At 46.9% G+C, this 27,479-nt stretch overlaps 1 protein-coding gene across 1 annotated transcript in view; it reads right to left on the bottom strand.

Moving 5' to 3' along the window:
• The window catches only part of HS3ST2 (heparan sulfate-glucosamine 3-sulfotransferase 2), a gene marked incomplete at both ends in the record, with an annotated part of 100,377 nt that extends 73,160 nt beyond the window's left edge, over window positions 1-27,217 (bottom strand). The window contains one exon of the mRNA XM_080702894.1: window positions 26,745-27,217. Coding sequence (XP_080559020.1) covers window positions 26,745-27,217 — 473 coding nt within the window. The remainder of the gene's footprint in view (window positions 1-26,744) is intronic.
• Window positions 27,218-27,479: the final 262 nt, after the last annotated feature.

The following is a 27,479-nucleotide window of genomic DNA, read 5'->3' on the forward strand; positions in this document are numbered from 1 at the left end:
ATGACCCAAGTCTCTGGCTACCACACACCTGGATTAAACTAAACAAGGACGTCAAAGCAGCCAAAGAAGCAATTTGTCATTTATGATTTTTAAGGACTCATCCAGGGCGGCGGGAGGAGGCCTCCACTGGCCATCAAAAAGACCTCCTGGATCCAGTGCCCCAGACGTGGTGCCTGTGAAGGGCGGTGCCCAGTGTGTTGGCTAGAAACATGGTCCAAAGATTCCAAAAGGGACCCTTTACAGCCCCGGGCCAGGGAATGTTGTATCTTCCATCCCAACTGCATTGATTTTTTTTCAGAGAGTCTAGAGGATTTTTAAGTCCATTTTCTCCAAAATCAGTCATTCACATACAATTTGTAGTTGTAGCCATATTCTTGTGCTGTTGTTTATAATCAGTGTGTGTGTGTGTGTGTGTGTGTGTGTGTGTGTGTGTGTGTGGTGAGAGGGATTGAACCCAGGAGCATTCTACCTCTGAGCTACACCCCCAGCCCCTTTTGTGCTTTTGTTTTGAAACAGGGTCTTGCTAGGTTGCTGAAGCTGGCCTTGAACCCGTGATCCTCCTGTCTCAGCCTCTTAAGTACTGGGATTACAGGCATGCACCACCACATCCAGCTATTTAGTTGCTTTTTAATTTACATAAATCTACATTTGAGGTTTTCCCCCATAAAACTTTGTTAGAGGCGTAACTGGAAATGCAGCAGCAAGTGGGTATGGGTAACTGCAGGGAAAAATTAAAGATGAAAGTCTAACTAGTATATTACGGATATTAGTACTGAAGAGTTAATAACACCAAACTAAGACCTCTTCCTCGACTCCATTAGAATGAAGGAATGTTTTCATTTGTGCTTTTTTTTTTTTTTTTTGGTGGTACTAGGAGTGGAACCCAGGAGCTTTTCTACCTCCGGGCTATACTCCCAGACCTATTTTATATTTTATTTGGAAACAAGGTCTCACTAAGTTGCTGAGAGCCTCACTAAGTAGCTGAGGCTGGCTTCAAACCTGTGCGATCCTCCTGTCTCAGCCTCCCAAGCACGGGGATTCATTGTGCATTTGATGTGTGTGAGTGTGTATGATCCCGTATCATCTCAGGTATCAGCTGAAAGACTCAGTTTATGAAGTGTTCTCCGCTCAGGATACACAAGTCTGGCAGAACCTTCCAGTTCTATAAATTGAAAAAACCTGGCTGACAAGAGGACAGCAGTCACTGACCCAAGGTCAAAGGCAAGCTGATGAACTTAATGTAACTAGAATAGTGGTGCCGTCCTTCCCTTCCCTTTTCTTCCCCTTCCTCCCTCCCTCTCTCTCTTCCTTTCTCCCCTCTTTCTTTTCTTCTTTCCTCCCTCCTTCTTTCCTTCTTCATGTGTGTAGTGCTAGGGGTTGAATCTAGGGATTCACACAAGCTGGGCAAGTGCTCTACTACTAAGCCCCATCCCCAGCCCTACCAGTGGTTTCTTGCCTGGGGACCAGAGCTCTTTAGACACTACGGTTGGACTAAGCCTCCCTTCCCTTCCCTTGTGATGCAGGACCACCCGGCATTATTAGTTCCCCTGGGAAAGCCAGGCTGATGCCATCAGTCCAGCAAGGCTCAGCTGTCTCCCACTCAACTGAGGCAGCTCCAGCTGGACCCAGTAGGGTGTCAGAGCCCTACAAATGCCTGACTGCTGTGGCCCTGTGCCTCCAGGCAGCCAGTGCTCCGGGAAGGCAGGGCTCCGGGACTCAGAGCCGTTTGAGGCCCGAGAGGCGTCTTTGAGCCACGAGATACAGATTAGGACTGAGAACCTGGCTTTGAATCTCTCAGTGCAGATCAAGGTCAACTGAAAAACTGGGTGACTTGAAGGTAGTGGCTGGGTTAGCAGTACTGAGCAGCAAATCAGATCCCTGGTGGGGTGCTTAGTGCCCGGTATGAGAGAGAGAGAGAGAGAGAGAGAGAGAGAGAGAGAGAGAGAGAGAGATTGACTTTGTGTGTACACATGTGTAAGTGTGTGTGCGTGCACGTTACTAGGGATTGACTCCAAGGGCCTTCTACCACTGAGATACACCCCCAGCACCCCCCAGTCCTTCCTCCTTCCTACTTTATTTTTATTTTATTTTTATTGTTTATTTTTTAATTTTTGGTGGTACTGGGGTTCCTGGAAGCCCTTTTACCTCCGAGCTGCACTCCCAGACCTATTTTTTATATTTTTATTTGGAAACAGGGTCTCTTAAGCCAGAGCAAGCGGCTGGCTTCGAACCTGCGCGATCCTCCTGTCTCCGCCTCCCAAGCGCGGGGATTACAAGCGTGCGCCACCAAGCCCGGCTCTTCCTACTTTTTAAAAAAATAATAATTTGAAACAGGGACTCACTGGCCTTGAACCTGGGATCCTCCTGTCTCAGCTTCCAGGTACTGAGACTGCAGGCATGCATCACTGCACTGGAAAAGAGTGAAACTTTTTTTGAGCTTGTGGGTGAGAGGACTCTGGTACATCGTGGAGCAGAGCAGCCTGTGCCCCGCTTCACTCCCACAGGGCCCACAGTGAGTTCAGCTGTGGTCGCAGTGGACAGTTCCTGGGATCCCTGGCTGCTCCCCTCCTTAAGAAGCTGGGGAGCGTTGGCTCTGCCCAACACCTTAATTAAATAAAGCATCAGTGCTTGCTTTTGCCTGACACAGGGCAAACGAGAACCACAGAAATGGAAACACTTCTTTAAAAAACTCTCCAGTGGGTCCCGTGGAGGGACAATGCTGAGACCCTTCCCACTTGGAGACCCTAAGGTTCCCCAACAGGACAGATCCTGGTCACCAGAGTGACCAGTGGCTAGCCCTCATCAACTCCTGTGTTCCTCCTCCCACTCCATCCTTCCTGTTTTCAGGAATCACCTCCTAAATAAACAACTTGTACTCATGTTCTTGTCTCCAGCTCTGTTTTTCAGGAAAGTCAGGTGTGCCAATGCCCATGCAATCTAGATACGCCCAGGTGTGCATCACGCTGGCTGGCGGGAGGCTATGCTCTCAGGAAGACTGGCTACAAGACACCTGCTCCTCTTCCTCAACAGAGGGGCTCTTCCCTGGAAAGAGCTCATCTAATGCCCAACAATGCAACAGAAGGAAGAAGAGAGGCTGCCTACACACAAGACACCTGCATTTAATTAATTAATTTCATTTTGCTTTTTTTGTTTTTGTTTTGAGACAGGGTCTTGCTAAGTAGCCCTGGTTGGCTTCAATTTGCAATACTATTGCCTTAGCCTCCCAGGTTGCTATTGGTATGTGTCACCTCACTGGCTAAGAAGCTCTACACCCCCCTGCAGAAATAAATAACTACATACATCTATACATACATACATACACACATAAATAATAGAAACCCTAGTAGTAGTTCCAGGAGTTAAAAGATGGTGATAAAACTCATTTTGGTTTTAAAAGGGCTCCTTGTACCTTCAACTTCTTTTACCCAACTTTCCTGGTCCCTTGCGGTAATGATGAACAGGAGAAATCTGTGTCAGCACTGGGAGCTAGGGATGCGTTCAACTCACTTGGCAGGATTTTTCAGAAATTTTTACAAGACACAATAAAGATGAGACAACACAGAGGCAAGACCCAACCAACCTGTGACTCGCAGCATGGGATGTAACAGCTTGCCTGAGATATATGTGGAGAGACTTCAGCAGGATCCAAGAAGCATTTCTGAATTGAAAAGAGGGGTTGGAGAAAGGGCTAGCTGTGGGATAAAGGGTGGTGGAGATGGGGGAGTTAATCCCAATTTTACAGCGTCTTGGGGGATGTTCCTAGATACCAGAGGTTTCAGGGAGCAAAGACCTTAAAAAATAACCTTTATCCCCAATGGATTCTTGGGGTGGATATCTGTACCAAGCAAAGAGAGACTCTCATCAGATGTCTCAAGAGAACAAAAAAGGAAAGCCAATTCGGCAGATAGTAGGCTCACTGTCAGGATGATACGAGACCCTTTGGAAAACACTCATATATGTGCTCAAACCCCTACTACACGAGAACAACTAAGTAGCAAGATAAGGTCTAAATGTTTAGCAGTAGCAATAACAATAACAAAGTAAGATCAAAGTAGAAAATTCCTAAGTCTCCCTTGCTATGGGCCTGGCCTTCCTCTAAGCATTTTGCACATGTTAATTCCTGTTAGCTCTCAAGTTATCCCTGTGTGGTATGATTCTCACTCCTGCTACAAAGGAGGGAGAATGAGACACAGAGCAGTTAAAGTAAGTTACCCAAGGGGGCACGGCTAGTGAGTGGAGGAGCCCAGGGTTGAACCCAGGGAAGTCTGGCTTATTTTTTATTTAAATGATAGAGAAAAATTATATAAGCATCCATTCAGGGGAAACAAAGCAAAACAAAATAGTGTTCCTGCAAAGAGAGAAAAATGGCATCCAGACTGTCCCCTTCCACACATACATGGATGCTCTATGACAATCAGGTCATACTTTCAGGGGTGTTTTTTGGGGGGGATGTTTTGTTGTTGTTTTTTTGGTGGTACTGGGGTTCCTGGAAACCCTTCTACCTCCGGGCTACACTCCCAGACCTATTTTATACTTTTTTATTTTTGGAAACAGGGTCTCTTACACCAGCGCAGCTGGCTTCGAACCTGCGCGATCCTCCTGTCTCCGCTCCCAAGCGCAGGGATTACAAGCGTGCACCACCATGCCCAGCTCAGGGGTGTTTTTTAAACATTTTTGTCTTAAAAAATTTTTCAGAACAACCCAATTGTCATTCACATGCAAGAGCAGCAGAAAGAGATCGCTTAACCTGGGGAGGATTCAGATTAAAACAGTCGTCAAAGTCCATCAACTGGTTGAGCGGTAAATGAAAACAAACAAGTAAAGTATGAATCCAAAGGAGAAAGAAAGGCTAGGATCTCCACCAGCAAACAGACTTGTTAACGGAGGTGGAGTCTAAGTCGAGCATCAAATGAGGTGTTTAAAATAGAAGGTGCCGTAGTGTGTGAGATGGTTTAGTAACTATACACAGAGGCAAACCCCTCAGCAATGGCGGCTGTACTTGCCTCTTACCTCTCTGTTCTTCCCTGTGGTCCCCCGGGGGCTTTTCTTTCTTTAGTTTTTGCTTTTATTTGTCATCCTGCATCTAGGTTTTTTATCTATGATCGACACTTTCTAGCTTTTCCTTGATGTATGAGCAGAGTTTGGAAGTGACTCCCACATCAGTCTAAGATGCCTTGAAAATTGTTTTTAAATCTTGAAAATATAATTGAAAATTATATTTTAAAATCATGCTAAAATACTTCTCATATGCTAACAGTGTTTAGTGAGGGTTAAATGTTAGATTTTATTTTGTTCTTTTTCAGTATCATGAAGATGCTCGAGCCCTTTTTTAATATCTGTAGTTATATCCTCTTTTTAACTCCTAATTGTGTCTATTTTTGTTATCTTGTTTTGCAATCAGATACCATAGGTGTCTGTCTATTGTACTGACTTCTCAAACAATTAGTATTTGGATTTTTTTTTTTTGTTTAAATCGGTGTTCCCTGGTTTTCTGGATTCATTGAGTTCGGCTTTTACCTTTCCCAACAACTTCCTTGGTTTCGTACCTTGGTTTTATCATTCCTCTGAGACTTGGGATTGAATCCTTAGTCAATTCATTTTCTTTAGTTAATAAAGGAGCTAAGCTGCTTCTGAACATAGCTCTAGCCACCTCTGGCCATTTTCAATACGTACTGTACACACTATCATTATTGCCTACATATTGTACAACTGCAGTTTTAAAATTCTCCTGTCACCTGAGTGATTGGCAGGTACAATTTTAACTCCCAAGGTTATCCTTTTTGTGATTTATGAGACACACCGGTATAAACATGTTATTTAGTAATATGGAGGAACGCAGAAGTAGCAAGAGCTAAAAGAATCGGAAATTGGTTGCTTCCATTAAGAAGGAATCGGAACGCACAGGAGCCGGGTGGTGGGCCACTGATTTCTGGGAAGCTGTATCATATTATTTAACTGTTTAAACCATGTCGACATATTGTTTTCATAAATGTTAAAGTCACAAAAAATGGTGTAAATGCCTTGGGGCCATCGCATGGACAGTATTAGGACAGAAGGAGGCTTAGAATCACTGTTCTATGTTACTCTTTATTAAATCTTTGATTATATGTAATGGTGCCTATTTAAAATGAAGAAATAGCCTGTATAACTTTCACTCTAGTAAAGGAAAGAAAAGGAGGAATAAAGAAAACACCACCAACCCAATAGTGGAGAGTCAGGAGAGTTGGAAGAAATAAATAATAACAAAGAGGCAAATAAATGATGAAAAATATCCTAAAAATATTGATTATCATTTCAAAATTGAGACTTTCTTATTTGAAAATGAAAAATATCTGGCCAGATAAAAACACTAAATGCAGCCAAATTCAACTCCCAAGAACTATCAGAAATGGTACACTAAAAGATGAAGTCAGCCCAGAATCAGAATCATTAGTCATTAAGTATCTGCTTTTAAAATTGAAAATAAAAATCTCTCCAACAAGAGAAAAATAAGTTAACCCAAGATTTTAGAAAACACATGCAAATGGGCAATAAACATTTTAAATAGCTATCAAATTTTTTAATTAAAAAGAGATAGTTTTCATGCACCAGATTGGCAAAGGTCAAGTAGACTGGTAATACTGACAAAGTTGAAATTAGCCTTTTGACAAAGGAAAATAAATAAAAGCTCTTTCACATCCTGATAACGAAGTCTACATGCCTCAGCCATATTGTCATCGGAGAAGGGGAAAGCTGAAATTTTGTGGGGAAAACGAATGCTTTTTTCCTTTTTAGCACACTTATTCTTAAAGATAAAAATTCCTCCCAAAGAGCTTAATTCGGAGGAAAGAAATGGGGCAAGATGTTGTTGTGATCCTTTCATTTTTAAATAAATAAACCAGGGGTAATTTAAATGTCCATAAATAGGTGATTTGGCTAAATAGATAATAATATATCTATATAATTAAATACTGTACAAGCATTTTAAATGGCTCTGTAAATCCACACTTATTGGCATGGAAATATATTCATGTAATATTATTAAATGAAATCTTCAGTTACAGAAGGGCTCATAAAGTATATAACATATACTATGTACATAGGTGTATACGGCCGCATAAAATGATATGTAAAGCATGCAATGATTTATCTGGAATGGTGAAAAGCAAACTCCTAACTATTTTAGGTGACTTTTTAATTCTTTTTATCAGTTTTCTAGTTTTTCCATAATGCACTATTTCCATTTTAATTTCTCAAAGAATATATTCACACACAAAGTACAAGAAACACAGTGAAATGTCTCTCCTACCTCTTCCCATCCACCTGTTTTTATCCTTAGAAAACTCTTCTTAGTTTCTTCATAACATTTCAGACTTTAGACATGACTGAGACATTTTAGATATATTAATTTTCTCCCTCTAATACCAAAGACCGTGTATGTTTTCCACTGCTATTCTTTTTAAGTGAGGAATATATCGTGAGCACTTTCCATAGAGGTATACATTCTTCTTCCCCTGCTATGCTGAATACCATCTGGAACATCTTTCTTTGCTTCTTTGCTTATTTATTTACGTTTAGGTCAGTAGTTTTATTTTGGGAGGACAAGGATGATAGAGATCTCAGATGTCTTGATATATATTAAGTCATGTCTTTTATTTTATTTTTTACCTTTGGTTCTGGGGATTGAACCCAGGGGCATTCTCCCTTCAAGCTACGTCCCCAGCCCTATTTTATTTTGAAACAAGGTCCAAGTTGCTGAGGCTGGCCTCCAGCCTGCAAGCTTCCTGTCTCAGCCTCCCTCCCAAGAACTGGACTGCAGGCATGTGCCATCACACTCAGCCATGTCTTTATTTTCAAAATAGGTAAATAGAAAGAGCCAAAGCTGACCCTATACGAATCCCCATAGAACTTTGGTAAAGTCTGTAAGTCTTTCCCTCAGAAGCTGTTCTAGAATAGGAGGTGGTGGAGGCATGGGCACCACCATATGTGCAGACCCACCTTCTGCTTCTCTGTGACTCAGGAAGCTGCGACACGCTCTGTCCCTCCCGCCCCTGTTAATGTACGAGTTACACCCACCTTGGGCCTTTTCTTCCCAGCCTCAGGAACTGAATCGCAGGATAGGTGTGCCCACAAGTATGCCTCTAGGGCAGCTGGTTTCAGGATAGTCACCCAGGTGAGGGGACTGAAAACCATCCCAGTCTTTGCCACCTAAGGAAAAGAAAACTATGCAAACAAACCCAAGTAAAAGATGGGTTTGGGGGCAGGGGGCAGGGGCACCTTGAGGATATAGTGTAAGTAATACAGGCTTTAGTGGCTACTTTCTCTCTGGTGCACATGGCCTGCGTCTAGTGTCAGATGTCCCAGGAAAAGAGAACATGGCCAGTGGCCCGTCTTTAGCAGCGTTTGGGGTGTGAAGTCATTTAGTATGTGGGGCTCTGAGTCCTTTGGCTGATACGGTTCCAGAGGTTTAAGTCCCTGCTCTGCTGGCCAGGATGAAGGGTGTGGTAAGCAGAGGGTGCTGGGTGCTCAGTCCTCAGAAAGCCACAGGTGCTGTCAGTAAATGGCAAATTTTTCATTTTAGGAGAATCCCTGGCTATCCCTTCCACTGTGGCTTTGAAGACCCATCTTTCCCCATCCTGAATCCCCTCCAGCTCTCCCTGGGACTTCCACCCAATCTTACCTGCAGACAGTCACTCTGATTATGAGACAGGCTTCCCGCTGCTGCCTCCATGACCCCGACCTCACGGATGGCTGGACTTGGGTGCTGGCCACCCTGGCCTCAGACCACAGCACAATCTTCTACACCTTTGCTCCAGACTCAGCACCATTCAGGAAGGCGGATGTGTGAGGGGGGAGACTCAGATATCACCCAGGTCCTAGATTCTGACTCATAATAGGGATGGAGGTGAGGAAAACTTGTAAACACCCAAAACTCTGAGCACTGAGTCTCTGAAAATTAGGTATCACACTCTACTGAAAGGCATAAGATACCCATCAGTGGCTGAGTTCTATAATCGTGATTTTTTTTTCCGGTGGGACTGAGGATTGAACCTGGGAGTATTCTACCTCTGAGCTACACTCCCAGACCTTCTTACATTTTTGTTTTGAAGCAGGACGTTGCTAAGTTGCTGAGCATCAAGCTACACTTCTGAGGCTGTCCTTGAACCCGTGATCTTCCTGTCTCAGCCTCCCAAGTCCCCAGATGACAGGTGTGTGCCAACCACATCCAATGGGATGTTTTTAAATAAAATTTTCTTTTCAAATTTGTCTTCAAAAGTCTTATACTCTTATTGGTATTCTGCACTATGATGTGGGGGGTCCTGGGGTTGAATCTAGGGGTATTCGACCACCAAGCTTCGCCCCAGCTCTTTTTGTTGTTGTTGCTGTCATTTTGACACAGAGTCTTGCTAGGTTGCTGAGGCTGTCCTCAAACTTTTGATCATCCTGCCTCAGACTCCCAAGTATGAGGATTACGGGCATGCGCCACCATGCCTAGCGAGAATTTTTTAAAATAAATTTCTCTTTTAAAGTTTTGTCTCCACCGGGCATGGTGGCATACACATGTAATCCCAGCACTTGGGAGGCTGAGACAGGAGGATGGCACAGGTTTGAAGCCAGCCTCAGCTACTGAGTGAGGCTCTCAGCAACTTAGTGAGACCCTGTTTCCAAATAAAGTATAAAATAGGTCTGGGAGTATAGTCCAGAGGTAGAAAAGCCCCTGGGTTCTACCCCCAGTACCACACAAAAAAAGAATTAAGTTTTGTCTTCAAAAATATACTTTTATTGGTATGATGATGGTGTTGATGATGATGTCTATACCGCATGCCTGCTGCACGAGGACTCTACCAATGAGCTTCAACCCTAGCCCTGTTCTGTGTATTTAACACATGTGACCACCACCATAGTCAGAATACATCCTTTGGGGAGTCCCCACAGAACACCCAAGACAATTCCCCTGGGACTTCCACCCAATCTTGGTGGAAGTCAATCAATGAGGTGGTACACAGCGCCTCTTTATAGGCCCTGGCAAGCACTGATTTGTTCTCCAGCACTTGGGTTCAGCCCGCTTGAGAATGTCATACAAATGGAAACTCACAGTACATAACCTTTCTTTCACTCGGCATAATGCCTTGGAGATGTGTCCAAGTCACGGTGTTTTTAAGGAGCATGAGATAAAGGTTTTGCGTAGGTGATTCAGGTTAAAATTGTAAAGAAACTTTGGGTTAGACCTCAGGTAATCTGTCAGGGAGCAGATATTGGCACCAATCAAACCTAAAGTCCATATCAATATTATGCAAAACTGATTGGGGGGAAATCTAAAAATACTGCAGAGCTGGATCCTTTCCTCCCATTTTTTCACGGCTGCATTTGCTTTCCCATGATGCCCCCATCCATTTGCAATTTAAATTGGAATCACAGCTTTTTAAACCACTCAGACTTTGGAATGTCAGCCAGTCCCTCCCAAGCTGTTGATGGACCATGACAACCAAATATAATAGAATAATACGGCGAACATCAGAGCAAGAGGGATCTAGGCGGGTACAGGTCAGAGCTTCCCCGAGGGTAGGATCGAGGCCACTGGTGGTCATGAAACATGAGGTGGTGCACAGGGCGACTTCAAATGCCACCTAATCGATCAGTAGAAAATTACTGCCTTTCTCTTTTGCTCTCCTCGAATCTCCTGATTACACCATGGAGAGAGTCTTAGCTTCTAGAATTCTGTTAACACCCCTTTAACTGCTTTTAATCTCCCTCCTTAAGGGAGAAAGGGGCTCCTTCAAGCAGACCATGGCCAAGTGTCAGGCTAGAAGTGAACTGCATTAGTTATAACTTACTGCCTTTTGTTTTTTTCTAACTACTTTCTTTCTCCTTCCTTTCCTCCCTTCCTTCTTTTCTCCATTCCTTTCTTCCTTCTTTCCTTCCTTCCTTCCTCTGAACTGGGGAGGTAACCCAGGGGCATTCTACCTCTAAGCTGCATGCCCAGACCTATTTTACTTTTTATTTTGACATTTTTATTTTGAATCCTCCTGTCTCAGCCTCCTACGGACTGGAATTACAGTGGGGCATCATCACACCAGGATCCTCCTTTCTATATCTGCCTAAAGAGAAGTCTCATTTATCATGGTAAAATAAACTTTCTCTTTCTCTCTCCTTTATGTGTGTGGTACTAGGAATTGAACTCATGGGCATTTTACCTCTGAACTACAACCACAGACCCTTTTATTTATTTATTTATTTATTTGAAACAGGGCCTTGCTAAGTTGCTCGGGTGGCCTGGAACCTGTGATCCCCCTGTCTTGGGCTCCTGAGTACTGATTACAGGTGTGTGCCACCACACCCAGCTAAAGTTTCATTTTAAGCAAGTGCCTTTGAGAAAAAGTTACAAGTAGACTTTAATAATGTAAAGTAAATGAAGATATTAAAAGTTAGGAAACAATGTGTTTGATTTCAGAAAGAATGTGGAAACTTTTAGGCTGGTTAGATGACCAGAGCTTGGGTGGTCTCCCAGCCCCTCCACCAGCGGCTCGTTCAGACCCTCAGTACTGATCATACAACCAAGCCCAATGGACAGCCCTTTGCACCAAGCTTTGTTTGGCTTTAAAGAGAAATGGGGCATTTCAGAGGCAGTCCTGATGGCATCTGTCCTCCCTTGAAGGAAGGTTGTCTTCTCTGCTCACCACACTAGTCCCTCTCCGACCTCCTCTGCTTCTCCCCAATCCCAGTGTTCCTCTGTCTTTGTGCAGGTGCCGAACACTAATCAAGCCTGAACAATTCTTTTAGGCTGATCTTTCTGGTCCGCCTGTCCTTATTTCTGAGCCTCCTGTTAGCAAGCTGTCACTCTCTTAAGTTGACTCCATCTACACCAAATCTCCAGAATTGGAGAGGCATTTGCCTTCTGCACAAGCAAGGTCAGCTGTGAGCATCTCTACCCTGCCCAGGCGGTTGAGGCCAAAAGAACTAGATACAGGGATGGAGACGCTCTGCGACTCTCTGAAATGGCACTGTGAGCTAGGGGCAGTGACCGAGCTTCACAGAGCTTCCATCTCGTGGAGAAGCAATTTGGAACAGTGACAATATCCCAAACTCAACATCCTACAGGGATTCTATGGGCATATGTGTTTGAATGACAACCAGGAGCAATGGTGACTCCCTGGGTCCTGTTCTACAACCCATTGGGTTGTAGAACTCCAACCGTGAGCCAACCTGGATCCAGATTCTTCTCCTCTTCGATGGCCCAACTGATAAGACCCAGCTTTTCTCGTGTTGATAAAGGTCTACATAAAGGCAGTGAATATCTCATGTCTTCCAGGCACAGCTGTCATACCTGCCTCAAACACAACCCCAGAGGAGACCAACAGCGATAATGATAAAATCAAACCCCTTTTTATTACATGGAATCGCTGCTGCAACCTGTATGGTAGGAACATTTGATATTCTCATTCACATTGGAGAAACCAAAGCTTGAAAAGATGAATCGACAGATCTCACAGTGGATAAGTGGCAGAAGCAGGATGATTAGCCAGTAGTGCCTGCATCTAAGGCCCACCCTCTGAGATTCATTAAAGGGCAGATGACAAGTAGCACCCAGCCCACAAACCAGCTCTATAAAAGCTGAGGATCTGTAAGATGCAATTATAAACAGAGATCTCAGAATGTTTTTAAAGACCACATTTCAAGCTCTTTCTAGGGAAAGAAAAAGAAAGAAAAAGAAAAAAATCAGAATTTACTAGTGACTGTCTTCTCTAAATGAGACAAATACCTCTCGAACTGTGACTCGGGTCATTAGGATGAGTCCCACTATTTCTTATTGTTCCAGACCGACATCATTCAGTCATCCATGAACCACGGAGTCTCTGAGGATACGGGGTCCTCAGTGACTCCATGACCTGCAGGATAGGAGTTCTGTGAAGTTCAGTCACTGCCTCAGCTCACATTTCCATATTTGGAACAGTTGGGAGCCTCTCTACCCTTCTCCCCACTCCTCCTGGCACCCGCCACCCCGAGGGGGAAGAGGTACTAGAGAGTCATGTCTTAGAGAGGACCTGGTTAGCACAGCTGTCATCTGAATGATACCTAACCAAATTCAAGAATCTATAACTGGCTTTGACCGAAGCACCTCCCAGTCACTTATGTCCTCCTCTTCATCCCCAACAGGAAAAACAAACAAACACACACAAAAAAACAACTGAACGAAGTCAAGTTGTTTCCCTTCCAGTGAAATGTCTTGACAGACAGCGATGCGACTAAGTTACCCTAGAATTTCTGGCGAGCGGAGATGTTTGTGCTGGAGAAGAGATGAGAAAGGACGCGTGAAGTAGGGATTGTGCCATCACAGAGCTCTGCAGTGACTTAACTCGTTTTTCATGGAATTAATAATTCAGATCCCACACTGTTTCAGTGAGAAGTGGCTATAAACTGCAGAGCGTTTAACCAACCACTTCTGAAAATGGGGATTGATCCTAGGAAATGCTACCTCCACTTTAAGCCATCTCGCTGGAGCAAAATGAAAGCTGTTAGATGATTTCATATCTTCATTAAAACCATCAAAGCAGAAACGCGCTGAACGAGGCTGCCAAAGCAGAGAACATTTCCCTATGCTTCAGCAGCTTTGGGGAAGTCGGGGAGAGTTGGAACCTGATTATCTTGGAGGAAGGCATTCTAGTGTTTGATTCTGTTTGGAGGAGACCACACACACACACACACACACACACACACACACACACACACACACACCCTAAATCTGGTGATAGGTTGAGGCAGCTTCCTCGCCAAACATATTGACGAGGCAGGAGCGGGGGTGAGAAGCTGGTGGCACACACCAGGTGGCACCGGCCTTTTCAGGGCTGGAGCAGAGCAACTTCCAAGGAGCCCAAGAATTTACCCAAGAACTCTGCAATTATAAAAAGCACCTCAAAGGCCATTAGAAAGGGAGACTCTGCCATCTTCCACGTATTTGGAAATAGAGATTCCAGGCTACAGTTGAATATAATGTTCCTTTCTCTGGTTAGTTCAGGGACACCTACAGATAGATGCTGAACAATCAGGCCGGGGCTTCAGGTGGGCATGTCAGGGTCAAACCTCAGCCTGTTTCTTACAATGGCCAGAAAGCTCATAAGCTCTTAACACATGAAAAGCTCAAAAGTAAAAAAGCTTGTAGCTCAGGTACCATCTGCTGCTGCAGCAGTGGTATTGCTGCCATCATCACCATCTTTCTAGGCTCCTCCCTCTTACACCTTGCTCCCAACACAACCTGCCAGCAAATCCTGCAACTGCACCTTCCAGCCGTGTCCAGCACCTGCCCACGTCTCCTCCCCCCCATCACCACTGCAGCTACCTTTCCCACTTCCGCCCTCGCCCCCCTACAGAGCACCACAAGAGATCCTTTTAAAAACAACCTCAGACCACAGGACTCCTTGACTCCAAGCCACCCAGTATCTCACCGCTGAGTTAGAGGAGAAGCCAAAGTCCTTGCAATGGCCTACAGGGCCCTGCTTGATCTGGCCCTGGTCCTTCTCTGAACGTGTTTCCCAGCCCTCTTCCTGCTCAATCCACTCTGACCATCCTGGCCCCTGGGTTCCCTCCATCATCAGACAACTTACTCTGTTATCCCCAGAGCCTTTGCATGCTTTTTCCGCCTTCTAGAATGCCCCCATCGCAGCTTTGACCCTTCACCTCCTTATTATATGTACAAAGACAAATGAGAGTAAGAGAATTTGGAATTGCAATAAGAAGCATGAAGACAAGAAGAGGTGTTGGCGATGAGAGCTGGAGAGGATGAGGGTGCTGAGTCAGGTGGCTGGGGAAGATGTCTTCCAACAGGTGACAGAGGAACCGGAATGTCTCAAGAAGCAGTCAGATCCGGAAAGTTCTGGGGAAAGAAGGGTCCTGGTGGGGTAAACAGCAAATGCAGACTCCCTGCAGTTAGGCAGCAGCCCTCCCTGAAACCTCTCTTACCCTTCTCCATGACCCTGTGAATGCTGGGGGCTTCTCTTAGCCTTGTCTTCCCCTTCAGCTCTGCAAGAGAGATCCTCTCTCCCTAGTTCATCTGTCCAGGGTTTTGCACAGAGTCTGGCACAAGGCAGGTGGTCAATAAAGGCATGCAAAACTACACTGATTTGAAATGACTTTATTTTGCGATTTGACTATGACCAGGAGTGAAACTGCAGAATTAATGTATTGAGAGATAGTATTCCTATGGGGCCACCTCTTCATCAACCTCCTGCCCAACATCTGTCTAAAGAAATCCTGTCTGCCCATTGAGGCCCAAAAAACATACTACCTGCTCCAGGAAGCCTTGCAAATTTCCCCCAATTGGATTTCATTTCCTTTCTGCGCCACAGCCTCTCTTTTTTATCTCTGTTATGGTATTTACCCCCATCTGACTTGTGGATAAGTTTTTCATGAACATCTCAAAACTTCATAAAAACTGAGAAAAGCCCGTAGATAGGACCTATGTTCTGCACATTTCTGCATCCTCTGTATTGAGATGTATACATGTTTGATGGAGGAATCAATGGCCAATAATGACAACTAACACTTGTTGGACACCTACCGTGTGCCACAAATGTGCGGAGCGCTATGGCATGCAGTTGCTCACTGAATCCTCACGGCAGCCTTGCCTGATAGTATCAATTAGCTGTAGTGTGCAGATGGAAAACCCGAGCCACAGAGCCACCAACTGCTTGGTGCACACTTTCAGGGCAGGTGGTGGAGCTTAGAGTCCAACACACTCCTCTTGACTTCCAAGCTTTGAACTGCCATGTTGAAACTGCCTCAGCTAGTAATTAGGTCCTTTATCCAAGGTTTCTTCTGCACCTTCAGTTACCTATGGTCCAGTGTGCTCCAAAAATATACATAGAAAATTTCAGAAACATACAATTCTCAAGTTTTAATTGTGCACTTATAAATAGGATGGTAAAATCGCATGCCATCCCACTTCACCCTGCTTCATCCCACCTGGAAAGGGAGTCGTCCTTTTATCCCTCCTTTTATCCAGTGTGTATGCTCTGTATACACTGCCTGTTCATTAGTTATTTGGTGGCTATCACTTAGATTGACTGCTATGGTATTTCAATGCTTATGTTCAAGTAACCTTTATTTTACTTAGAAACGGCCCCAGAGTGCAAATCCATGTTGGCAATTTGGATATGCCAGAGGGGAGTTACAAAGTGCTTCCTCTAGGTGAAAAATACATTAAGATATTTTGATAGAGAAGCCGCATGCAAATAACTTTTACTACTGTACATTGTTATAATTGTTCTATTTTGTTATTGTTTTTGGTCTATCATGCCTGATTTATAAATCCAACATGTATGTATGTATGTATGCATAGGAAAAAAGAATACATAGAGTTTGGCATTCTTTGTGGTCTTGGAACATATCCCATGCCAATAAAGTATCGGAGTAGTTAGTTTCTTTGCTTCCTTCTTCCATTTTGATTCATGCCTTTTGAATCTGGGCTCGTGTCTGTCTGTCTGTCTGTCTGTCTCCCCACTCCCCGCCTTTTCCCTCTCCTTCTCCAATAAGTTCCATCTTTTTTTTTTTTTTTTTTTTTTTTTGGTGGTACTGGGGTTCCTGGAAGCCCTTCTTCCTCCGGGCTACACTCCCAGACCTATTTTATATTTTTGAAACAGGGTCTCTTACGCCAGCACGGCTGGCTTCGAACCTGCGCAATCCTCCTGTCTCCGCCTCCCAAGCGCGGGGATTACAAGCGTGCGCCACCACGCCCGGCAAGTTCCATCTTCTTATCGCTTCTCAAGGAGCTGGGCTCCACCATGAGGCATTACTTTAGTACCTGCCCTTCTCTCTACCTGTCTTGGAGTAGATCTGGGGTTCCTTCACCTAGCAGTGAACACTGAGGCCAGGGAAACCCTGGGCTGTCAAGAAGCCACCTCTTCATCAGTGTTGATGACTATTGCCCCATTAAAGGCAGGCTTGGGGAGCCCTGCTGTCACAGATACCCTCCAAGTTGCCTCTGTTAACAGTATCTGGGAAGTTCCAGGGACCATTTTCCCCAATGGGGCTTCTATTTATTACACAACTAAGTATGTGAAGAAACATTATCTTCTGCTCTCAATTCGGTGAGACTCAGTTATTTGAGAAAGCAGAGCGAATACTCGGTTCTGCTCTTTGTATAAGCCTCATGCCATGTATCACGGAATAGCAGAAGTGGAACTTTGCCTCCAGAGATTTCCAAAAAGGAACATCCTGCCTTCTGTGAGCCTCAGAATTAAAATGAAAAGATCCTTGAGCCCCTTTTCCATAAGTTGCTGATTTCTTTTCTTTTTTTTTTTCTTCTTTTTTTGGTACTGAGGTTCCTGGAAGCCCTTCTACCTCCGGGCTACACTCCCAGACCTATTTTTACATTTTTATTTGGAAACAGGGTCTCCTAAGCCAGCGCGCGCGGCTGGCTTCGAACCTGCGCGATCCTCCTGTCTCTGCCTCCCAAGCGCGGGGATTACAAGCGTGCGCCACCACGCCCGGCTAAGTTGCTGATTTCTAGAGAGAAAAAAATTTCTCTCTGACTTATGGGACACTGGCATCTGAAGATATGTAACAACTTAGATAGATCTGACAATCATGGTGGTCTAGTCCACCAGTGAAAATAATGAAGAAATGCACAGTAACCCTGTGGGACTTCTTTTTTCCTATAAATACCAAATAGACTCTTTATTCAGGAAACCTGGTTCTTTTGAAGGCTAGATACCCTTGTAAATATTCCAAGTGGAAACTCTTCTCTTAACATTCATATTTGTTCTGAGTTTTGCCTTGGCTTGTCTCTCCCAATCATTGACGCATCAAAGGAATCTGAAGAAGCTAGAACCATTGGAATTCCTTGAGTTGGACTTTCTGAACATTCCAACAGTTTCCCATGGTGTTGGTGGCATCCTTCATATCAGGTGCTACAGAGGCAAACAGCACAACCTCAAATCACAGAGGGAGAAAAGTTGTTCTTTTCCACTTCACTTTTGCTCCTTCTGATTACAAGAGTAAAGGCTTTATTGATATTAGTATTTCTTTACCTTGTAGTGTCTCCCTGATGTCCCCTCTTAAATAAGGAGAATGTCTTAGGCTTGGAACATTCTAGCCATGCTATTTAGAAAAAAAATTCAATAACACTGTTCTGTTTTCAATCTATCTATTTTTATGGTTACTTTCTAATTATGGAAAGTGATGCTGATTTTCCATTTAGGGTGGTTTTAAAATAAAGTTGCTTTGTAAAAATATTTATTTTGACTATATATACATAAGATGTGTTAGGTTTACAAATGCATGGCATATCTTTAGATGGATACCCTAAAATAGGTACCTGTCATTGCTTCAGAGAAGAGGGACGCCATGGCCAAAAGATGGGGCAGAAAGATGAGGAAAAATCACTTTTGAATTGCAGTGTATGAATATATTAGAATATGTTATCTATTCTACAATACACAAACTGAAGAAAAATACACCTTGCTCTTTATGAAAGACTATAATTTTTAAAGTTTAAATTTTATTTATTTATTTATTTATTTATTTATTTATTTATTTATTTTTGGTGGTACTGGGGTTCCTGGAAGCCCTTCTACCTCCGGGCTACAATCCCAGACCTTTTACATTTTTATTTGGAAACAGGGTCTCCTAAGCCAGCGCGCGTGGCTGACTTCAAACCTGCACGATCCTCCTGTCTCTGCCTCCCAAGCGCGGGGATTACAAGCGTGCGCCACCACGCCCAGCAAAGTTTAACTTTCAAACTGATAGAACATAAGAATTATACATATTAATGGTACTATAATTTGTAACTGGGAAGTTATAGAAAGGCTCATGTGTTAAAGACCTGGTTCCCTGCTTGGTGATACCGGAAGGTGGTGGGACCTTTATGAGGTGGGGCCTAGTGGGAGAGCTTAGGTCATTGGGAACATGCCCTTGAAGTGAAGAGTGGTAATCCAACTCACTCACTCTCTCTCTCTCTCTCTCTCTCTCTCTCTCTCTCTCTCTCTCATTCCCAACCATGAGGTGAGAGCCTCCTCTGCCAAATGTTCGCACCATGATTTGCCACAGGCCCACAAGTAATGGCCCAACCAACCATGAACTGAAACTTCCAAAACTGTGAGCTATGACAAGCCTTCCTCTCTTTAAGTTCCTCGTCTCAGGTATTTTGTTATAGTAAAATAAAGCTGAATAACACAAATGGGGTACCATGTGATGTTTGAATTACCTGTACACATTGTGCAATGTTTAAAACATTTAAACATATACATCCCCTCAAACATATCACTTCTTTGTGGTGAAAACATTCAAAACCTCATTTTAATCTGATTTTTTTTTTGTGGGTCTGGAGATGGAACTCAGGGGCTTTCAACCTCCAAGCTATACCCCTTGCCCTACTTTTTATTCTTTATCTTGAAACCAGGTCTCACTAAGTTGTGGGGGCCTCACTAAGTAGCTGAGGCTGTCTGCGAACCACGATCCTCCTGTCTCAGCCTCTCCAATGATGGGATTATAAGCATGAGCCACCATGCCCGGCCAAAACCTTCTATTTTTTTTTAATAAAGAGTATATTATTGCTGTCTATAGCCACCCTGCTATGAATGGCACATCAGAACTTCCTGCTCGTATTTAACCATAATCCTTTTCTGTCCTATACTCTACTCAGCCTCTGGTACTCACCACTATAATTCTTAATAAGTTAAAAAAAAGCATTCAGAGGAGCCAGGCATGGTGGCATATACCTGTAATCTCAGTATTTGGGAGACTGAGATAGGAGGATGGTAGGTTTGAGGCCAGCTATAGCAACTTAGTGAGGTCCTCAACAACTTAGACTTTGTTCCAAAATAAAAATAGTGCTGGGAAGCCGGGCGTAGTGGAGCACGCTTGTAATCCCAGCATTCAGGAGGCTAAGACTGGAGGATCACGGTTCGCGGACAGCTTCAGCTACTTAGTGAGGCTCTTGTAACTCAGTGAGACCTGGTTTCAAAATAAAGAATAAAAGGCCGGGCGTGGTGGCGCACGCTTGTAATCCCGGCGCTTGGGAGGCGGAGACAGGAGGATCGCGCTGGTTCGAAGCCAGCCTCGCTGGCTTAAGAGACTCTGTTTCCACATAAAAATGTTAAAAAATAGGTCTGGGAGTGTAGCCCGTGGGAGTGTATCCTGGAGGTAGAAGGGCTTCCAGGAACCCCAGTACCACCAAAAAAAAAAAAAAAGAAAAAAAAAGAATAAAAAAAAATAGGGCAGGGGGTGTAGCTCGGAGGTCGAATGCCCCTGGCTTCCATCCCCAGACCCACACACACAAAAATATTCCATCCCCAGACCCACACACACAAAAATATAGGGCTGGGGGTGTAGCTCAAGGGTCGGATATCCCTGGGTTTAATCCCCAGTACCACACACACACACACACACACACACACACACACACACACACACAGAATAATAGTAAAGGTCATGCCAAGCTCTGAAAATATAAAGGTGTCATGAGAATGATTGAGGTCTAGACAATACTGCTCCGGAAAGCATATGGGAGCCATTCCACCAATGGGGAGATGCCAGAGAGAGGTCCTCAGGCCTCCACCCAGAGTACATGGCCTTTATTGTCATAGTTGGGGAGCACAGACGGTTACTGGGGGCTCTGGGCACTGAGGTGGAACCACTCTCAGCTCCCCTGAGTCAAAAGGCTTGAGGAGAAACTGCCAAATGACTTGGACATCCATGCGATGGCCAAGTCCTCTATTACCCAACCAGCACTTGCAGGCCATGTCTCTCGGAAGAACATGCCCAGTAGTCACCTCCGCCAGCATCCCGTCCTCTTGCAGAGAAAGCCCTGAGGAGCGCAGCACTGGACCAACAGCCCAGCTGTGTGGCTTGACAGGCAGCAATTACCTCTGAGATGTTGAGTTATTTCCACTCGCGGTGGCTTTTACCCGCCTTGTCAAGCTGCCCGTGGACTGCAAGCACTCCAGCCCACCGGTGCAGCCCATCGGGAGAACACAGCAGCAGCCGAGCCGGCCTACAGAAGGCTGGCACCGAGCCTGGCAAGTGGTAGGCGTTTGACAAATAAACGGATTAACCCGCCTCACAGTTAGCTCGGGGGGGACGCCAAGTCCCACAGGTTTCGGTCAGCTGTGTGACCTTTCCGACCTCTCCGGCCTGACTCACAATTCGTGAGTCTACCTCTCTGCCTCCCCCCGGGCTGCAGAGCCCTGGCACACAGAAATGGTCTCCCCTCCAAGTCCTCCAGTGGATCCGGATCAATAGGGAGCTGTGTGCTTCCGCCCCCTCCACACCCACTCTGCCACTCAATCATTCAGAAATGATTCATGGAGGCCTAACCAAAGGGAAGGAAGCGATTCTGCAGCCCCGCGTACCCGGGGCAGGAATGTAGCAGGTAACCGCACCTATTCACACTGGCTCTGCGCTAAAACTCTCAGGGACTCGTACGTGCCTCCAATTATGGGGAGGGGCACGAATGCCTCTTGTACAGCAGCCCGCTAAGGGGAGAACACGCCCCCCATAGCATCCTATCTCCTGCTGGGCCTCAGTCCCACATGCTCCCTAGTGTCAGGATAGATTTTTCAGGGAGATGTCATGGGCAACATGCAAAACCCAAATGAGCATAGCTCCCTGACTGGTCGGAAAGGGACCCTGTTGGCTGTAGGGATGAATCGGCATCTGGGGGGGGGGGGGTCCCAGGCCATGCCCGGAGCTCTCCATGGAGTCCAGTGCTCCTTGGAAGACCTGGTGGGTTTTCAGCTGGCTGGAGAAGTCAGGTCTTCAGGGCAGAAGGCATCTTGGTAGGGAAGAGAGGCTCTCCAACCAATGTGAGAGCACCATATCTCACTGAACTAGGGTGTCCATCATCCCTCGTAAGACACACTCTAATCACAGAGATGATGAAATGTGAAGAAACAAAGCATGCTTCTTAGGTTCTCTAATAAGCCCTATATTCACATTTAATACCCCAGACAGCCTTACCAGTGTGTGCCAGGTGGAGGGCTTGGGAGCTGCCTGAATCATCTCCATCTCCATCCATATCCACAACCCAAAGGCTCTGGGGCAACCTCATGCTTCACGCCAGGTTCTCCCACCGTCCCCGCTAAACTCCAGTGGGGGAGGGAAACTGGCTCTTCAAAAAGCCTCTTTGAGCAATGACAGCTCTGCTCGCCCATTCTGAGTGCTCCTCAGTGCCTGGCGAGAACCGTACATGTGCTGGAACTAACTAACTATTCTATCTGCAGCGTGCTGCGAGGCTGACGGAGAGCTACAAGATGGATGGGGGCTTTAGAGACTCAATGGTTTCATTTCATCAGAGAGTGTGACATCCCCCCGGACCAAGGCAGGAAAGCTCCTTTAAAGGATCTAAGTCTGCGTCAACACTCTATTTGTGCATGTGCGTGCACATGTGGGGTGTGCAGGCACATGCCTCTGTGCACGCCCTGTGAGCACGCGCCACCAGTCGGTCTCCTGTGCCAATTAGTTTGTTATAAGATGGCAAAGCCTTCTGCACTGCCTACCTCGCGCAGAAGGCACCTCATCTCCTGCCTCCCCAATGTTTGCCTTGGCAGAGTTTGGCTTCGCTGCTAGAATATGATCTCTTGATTGAAATGAGCTCAAGAGTGTGATGGATTTCATTCTGTGCTTTTTATTCTCTATCTTACTTAGACTATTGCCTTTAGGGCAAATGATATGTCTGTCTGTCTGTCTGTCTGTCTGTCTGTCTGTCTGTCTGTCTCTCTCTCTCTCTCTGCCTTACACAGTCCCAGGAACACCATTGATGCTGAACAAATAAATAACCAGAGTTGTGAAATGGAGTTTAAAATTTATAGAACAGGATCATCTATCAAAATTTGGACACCAGAGCAGAGAGTCAATTATCACGTATTAACTTGCTCTTGCTGGCGTTTTAATGCATTTGGAAAAGACTCACTTCCTCTCCACACACACACCTCGCCAACCCGCAACCCTAGCAAAACTGAGGGCACTGAAGACAAAACTCAGCTTCTGCTCAGGCTCTAAAGGCTGCTGGACACAGTACAATCTCTTTAAAAAGGATGGAAGAGAGCTACGTGGTCTGTCTCACATGCAAACTTTAGTAAAACAATAGCATGCTGAATATAATCTTAGATTTGCAGAAATGTTTTCTCATAGACTGTCGTACATGATTTTCACAAGACTGTAAAGCAGGCCAGGCACCGTTCCCATTTTAAAGGTGGGTGAACTGATGCACAAAAATGTAAAGTGACTTTTTATCAATCACAAGGAAGGAAGGGAAGGAGGGAAGGGAAGAGGGGAAGATAGAAAGGAAGAAAGAAAAAGGAAGGAAGGGAAAGGAGAAGGAAAAGAAGGCATAAAAAAGGAAAGGGAAAATATGAAGCTGTATTTTTATCAATCACTTAATTCCTCACCCCAATTTTGGTAATAGCAACAGAGACATAAATAGTTTTAACACTAATAGTGCTAATGGCGATAACAGGCATGCTGGTGGCAAAATAGTAGCAGAAGTAGCAACAGTAGTAATATTCATAACTTATCTTTACACACCAAATAATTTTCCAGGGCCCTTCCGTATACAGTATTTCATTCATTCATTCTTCAAAACCAGCTTCCAGGACAGTCACTACAGGCCCATTCAAGGATGGGACAGCCAAGGCAGGCTAGGATCACCTTTCTCCCCATCGCACTGCGAGGCCCTGTGGGGCTATCTCTCATCTCTGACACCTAACGGTCTGTTGTGGTGTCACTCTGCCCCCCCCATCCAAGCAGCCAGTGGCTCCTACTGCAGGCCCAGCTGCTGCCTCAGGAGGGAGGAAATTTGGAGAGGGGCACCCAGCCAGACACACAGGGAGGGAAGGAACCATTGGAGATGAGAATACAAAAGATGTGAAGTGGAAGGTCACACACAGAGGCTGGCTCCCAAGATGGGCTCAGGCTGGGAGCAAGGAAGGGTCACCTGAGACTGCTTGCCGCTCCGGCTGACAGTGTCTCTCTAGTTACACCCCTCTGCCTTTAGGCACCCATCTCCATGGACCCACAGAAAGAAGTCTCACCCTTGGTCAGGGGTAATGATTTTTCCATTTCCCCCATGGTCTATCTGAACTTAGACCTCCTGATCCAGCAAGTACTCCCCCAAGGGCTTTGGCGTGGCCAGAGAATAATAAGACCCACTGCCTGCAAGGCAGATCCACACCTTCATCTTTGGAAACACAGCCCACCATCATCATGGCTGAGGGGCTTCCTGGCCATGTCTACCCTGTGGGCCATGGCTTTGAGGGCAAGCTGTGAGGTGATAAAGACAGTGTCAGAAAGAAGAATATTCTATCACTCACCATACTTAAAGATGGGATTCAGAAAGAAAAGGAGATTTCACTGAATCCCAGAAATCCCCTCATCTCTGCAATTAATGCATATAACATGAGTGGCAATAAAGGCGTTATTATTCTGGAGTTATGGAAACAGCATCTGAATGGGCAGGCCTACCTTGTGCAGAAATGGCAACCCACAACCAAAATCCTTGTCCCTGGATTTTGCAATTTGTAATTGAAAGAAGCATAAAGCATATAGCCCCTCCCCGGTTGCTGTGCCCCCAGTCTTCCTGGGCATACGAGGGGGGTAGTAGTTATGACCAGACCTCTGGGCTAATCTTTCTTTTAGAGATATAAGGGAGGAAAGGGTGCTGGGGCAGGGCGGAGGGGAGTAGAGAAGTAGAGCTGTCAGTGTGCTTGATGTTAAATAAAACCTACCAAGACTCAGCTGAGAATTTTAGCAGAATCCAAATGTGCTAGGAAAAAAAAAAAAAGGCATGGCTCCCATCTCTAAGGTTCACAGCTAAGCTGGCTTAGAATCACACATGCCAAGGTTAAAAATAAAAAAGCAGCCAGCCCTGAATGACACAGGCTCTGGAAGGAAGCCTGAGGTATGCTGTTTGGTGGGGAGGGGGGGGGAGGAAAGAAGGGCCTGGGTTCAAAGTACAGGTGCTTACAGGAGGGCGCACTACCTGCAAGCCAGATGCGCAGAGTTTTGCTATTTTGCACTTGAAAGGCATGTCACATTGGCAAAAAGCTTTCATAATGATCTTCGGGTTTTCCATCGAGGAAACCCTGGTGTGCGTGTGAGTGTGGCAGGGCGCTGCTCCTCACTGTTTCTGCCCTGCATCCTGGGGAGTCTGGCACAGGCAGGGCCCTCGTGTACCTTGATGAGACGCCTGGGAGTCACAGCTCAGAAAGCAGGCACGCCGGGCCCTCAGCACTGGCCTGGAGCCGCACCGGCCACCACGTGCAAACCGTTCCCATTATCCAGAGGTCATGGTGCAGGGCCCCCCTACCCAGGCCAGCTGTCCCCTGCTTGGCTCCACAGCACATGACTGTGTGTCTGCTTCCTATGGATAATACACGCCCCAGCCCTTGTCCCACAGCCACAGCGGGGACAAGGAGGGGCTCTGGCAATGGGCAGCACGTCGGCCCTATGGCTCCCCCTTCTTGCCAATCCCAGCTTCCCTATCATGAGCCAGTGGGGTCTTCTTTCTAATAAAACTGTCCTTTGTCTGATATGCTTATGACCTCTACTGCTTAAAGAGCTGTTATAAAAATACAGGAAATTAGCCCCAGCTACGGTGCCAGCTTCTATGCCACCCCTCCATGGGTTTACCACTCTGCAGATGTTTCTAGGATGTCTTCAAGGGGCCAGATTAACAGTGAGAATTCTGTGGCTCAGATGTCATGGGAAGTCCAGCAGCCCCTGCGACACCCAGACTCAGCCCATATGTGGGCACCACACAGGGCTGAGGAAGCAGATGGGCGTGCAGAGTCGAGGTTGCCACCTTACAGAAGCTTCAGCCCACGCCCAGACACCGCCACCAGGTAGCTCTCACCCTGCAGCCTCACACAGGGAGGAGTGTTGGTCCACTATGCCCCTGTCCCTGGAACTCTGGCCAGCCTCCGCCTGAGGCGCCCACCTGGCTTCTGTATCTCCTCAGCCGATGACTTGGGAGCACCACCCAATGCTGTGTTATTCTTACATCTTTAAAGCACTTCAGCAAAACCTTGGCGAGTAGACAGGGCCAGGGCGGTCCACCTGCCCACTGGGATAGACGGAGAAAGGAGGGGCGGGGAGAGGGAGTTTGAGGAACTTGATCGAGCTAGGTGACAGAGTCCAGATTCAGATCCAGGATTCTTCCCATTACTTCAAGACCACTGAAAACTGGCCAGGGTGACTGTGGGTGGCCCCAGCACAGCAGCAAACGCCTGGGGCTGGGAATGAGCCGCCCTCCCTCAGGGACCTCTTCATCATCCACCGAGGCCCCAGGGATGCCCTCTCATTCATCCCAGACCAGGGGGACCACTTCCACGCAGAGCCCCTCCCCGAGGGGTCTCAGTCTTGACTTTCCCTTCTCTGAGCACTTCAAGTGCCAGGGACCAGAGGGTCCTAAGGGTCAGGATAGGGCTGCGACAGGCAGCACATACCCCCGCCAGCCCTTTCCTCGAGTGCCCTAAAGGCTGGACTCTGGAGCCAGCCCTCCAGCCAGCACCTAGGTTTGCCTGGAAATCTCTGTTCCCTTCCAGGGACTCCAGGGACCAGGGGGAACGCCCTTTGCAGTTCAAAACGCGTGCCTGTCTACATGGTCCCTGGCAAGTTCTGGGTAAATCCTTCTGTCAGCCTGAAACACCCCCCCCCACACACACACACCCCATGGAGCTGTGTTCAGGGGAGGAGATCACTCAGAAGATGGTCCCCAGGATGGGGCCCATTGCAGACTGCAGTCCTGGCTCACAGAGTGGGGCTCCCCTCCTTACCTGTACCAGTCCAGCCCGCGGCCGTAGTTCCTATCGAAGAAGTGGGGCTCGGTGCCCAAGGCCCGCACGTCCGGGTGCACGCGGATGAACTCCAGCACGGCCCGGGTGCCCCCCTTCTTCACGCCCACAATGAGGGCTTGGGGCAGCCTCTTGGTGCCCAGCTTCGGGGAGCCCGAATGGTTGGAGCCCGAGAGGCGAGGGGCGGGCGCGGCGGCGGGCGCGGCGGGCTCGCTGGGCGGCGGCCCGGGGGGATCGCAGGGGCGGGACTTGGGCAGAAGTTTCTGGCCGCCCGCGCCGGGGCCGCGGAGGCAGCGGGGCGCGCCCAGGAGGCGGCTCCGGCCCAGGTCGTCGCAGCAGCACAGGAAGCTGTAACACAGGTAAGTGCAGGACAGCGAGAGCGTGAAGGCGAAGAGCAGCCGGCGCGCCCTCCGCGGCTGAGGTGGCCCCGCGCGGCCCAGGACCCTATAGGCCATGGCTCCATGGGCCCGCGCCGGGGGGCATGGTTTCCGAGGGGCACCTGCGGCGGAGCTGCTGTGGCCCTGCGGTCCCTAGAGGGCGCGGCCCGGGTGGGGCGCAGGGGGCGCCGTCTTCTCCGGGCGCCGCTGGCCGGGGCGCGCACCGTGCCCGGGGGTCCCGGGGGTCCCGGGGGTCCCGGGGGCGACGGCTCCTGGGGGCGCGGGCGGCTGCGCGCTCGCCATCCCCGGGCAGCAGGGCGGCTCCGGCGGGCGCCCCTCG

The sequence above is a fragment of the Muscardinus avellanarius genome (assembly GCF_963383645.1).
Source record: "Muscardinus avellanarius genome assembly, chromosome: 10".
Classification (NCBI taxonomy): Eukaryota; Metazoa; Chordata; class Mammalia; order Rodentia; family Gliridae; genus Muscardinus; species Muscardinus avellanarius.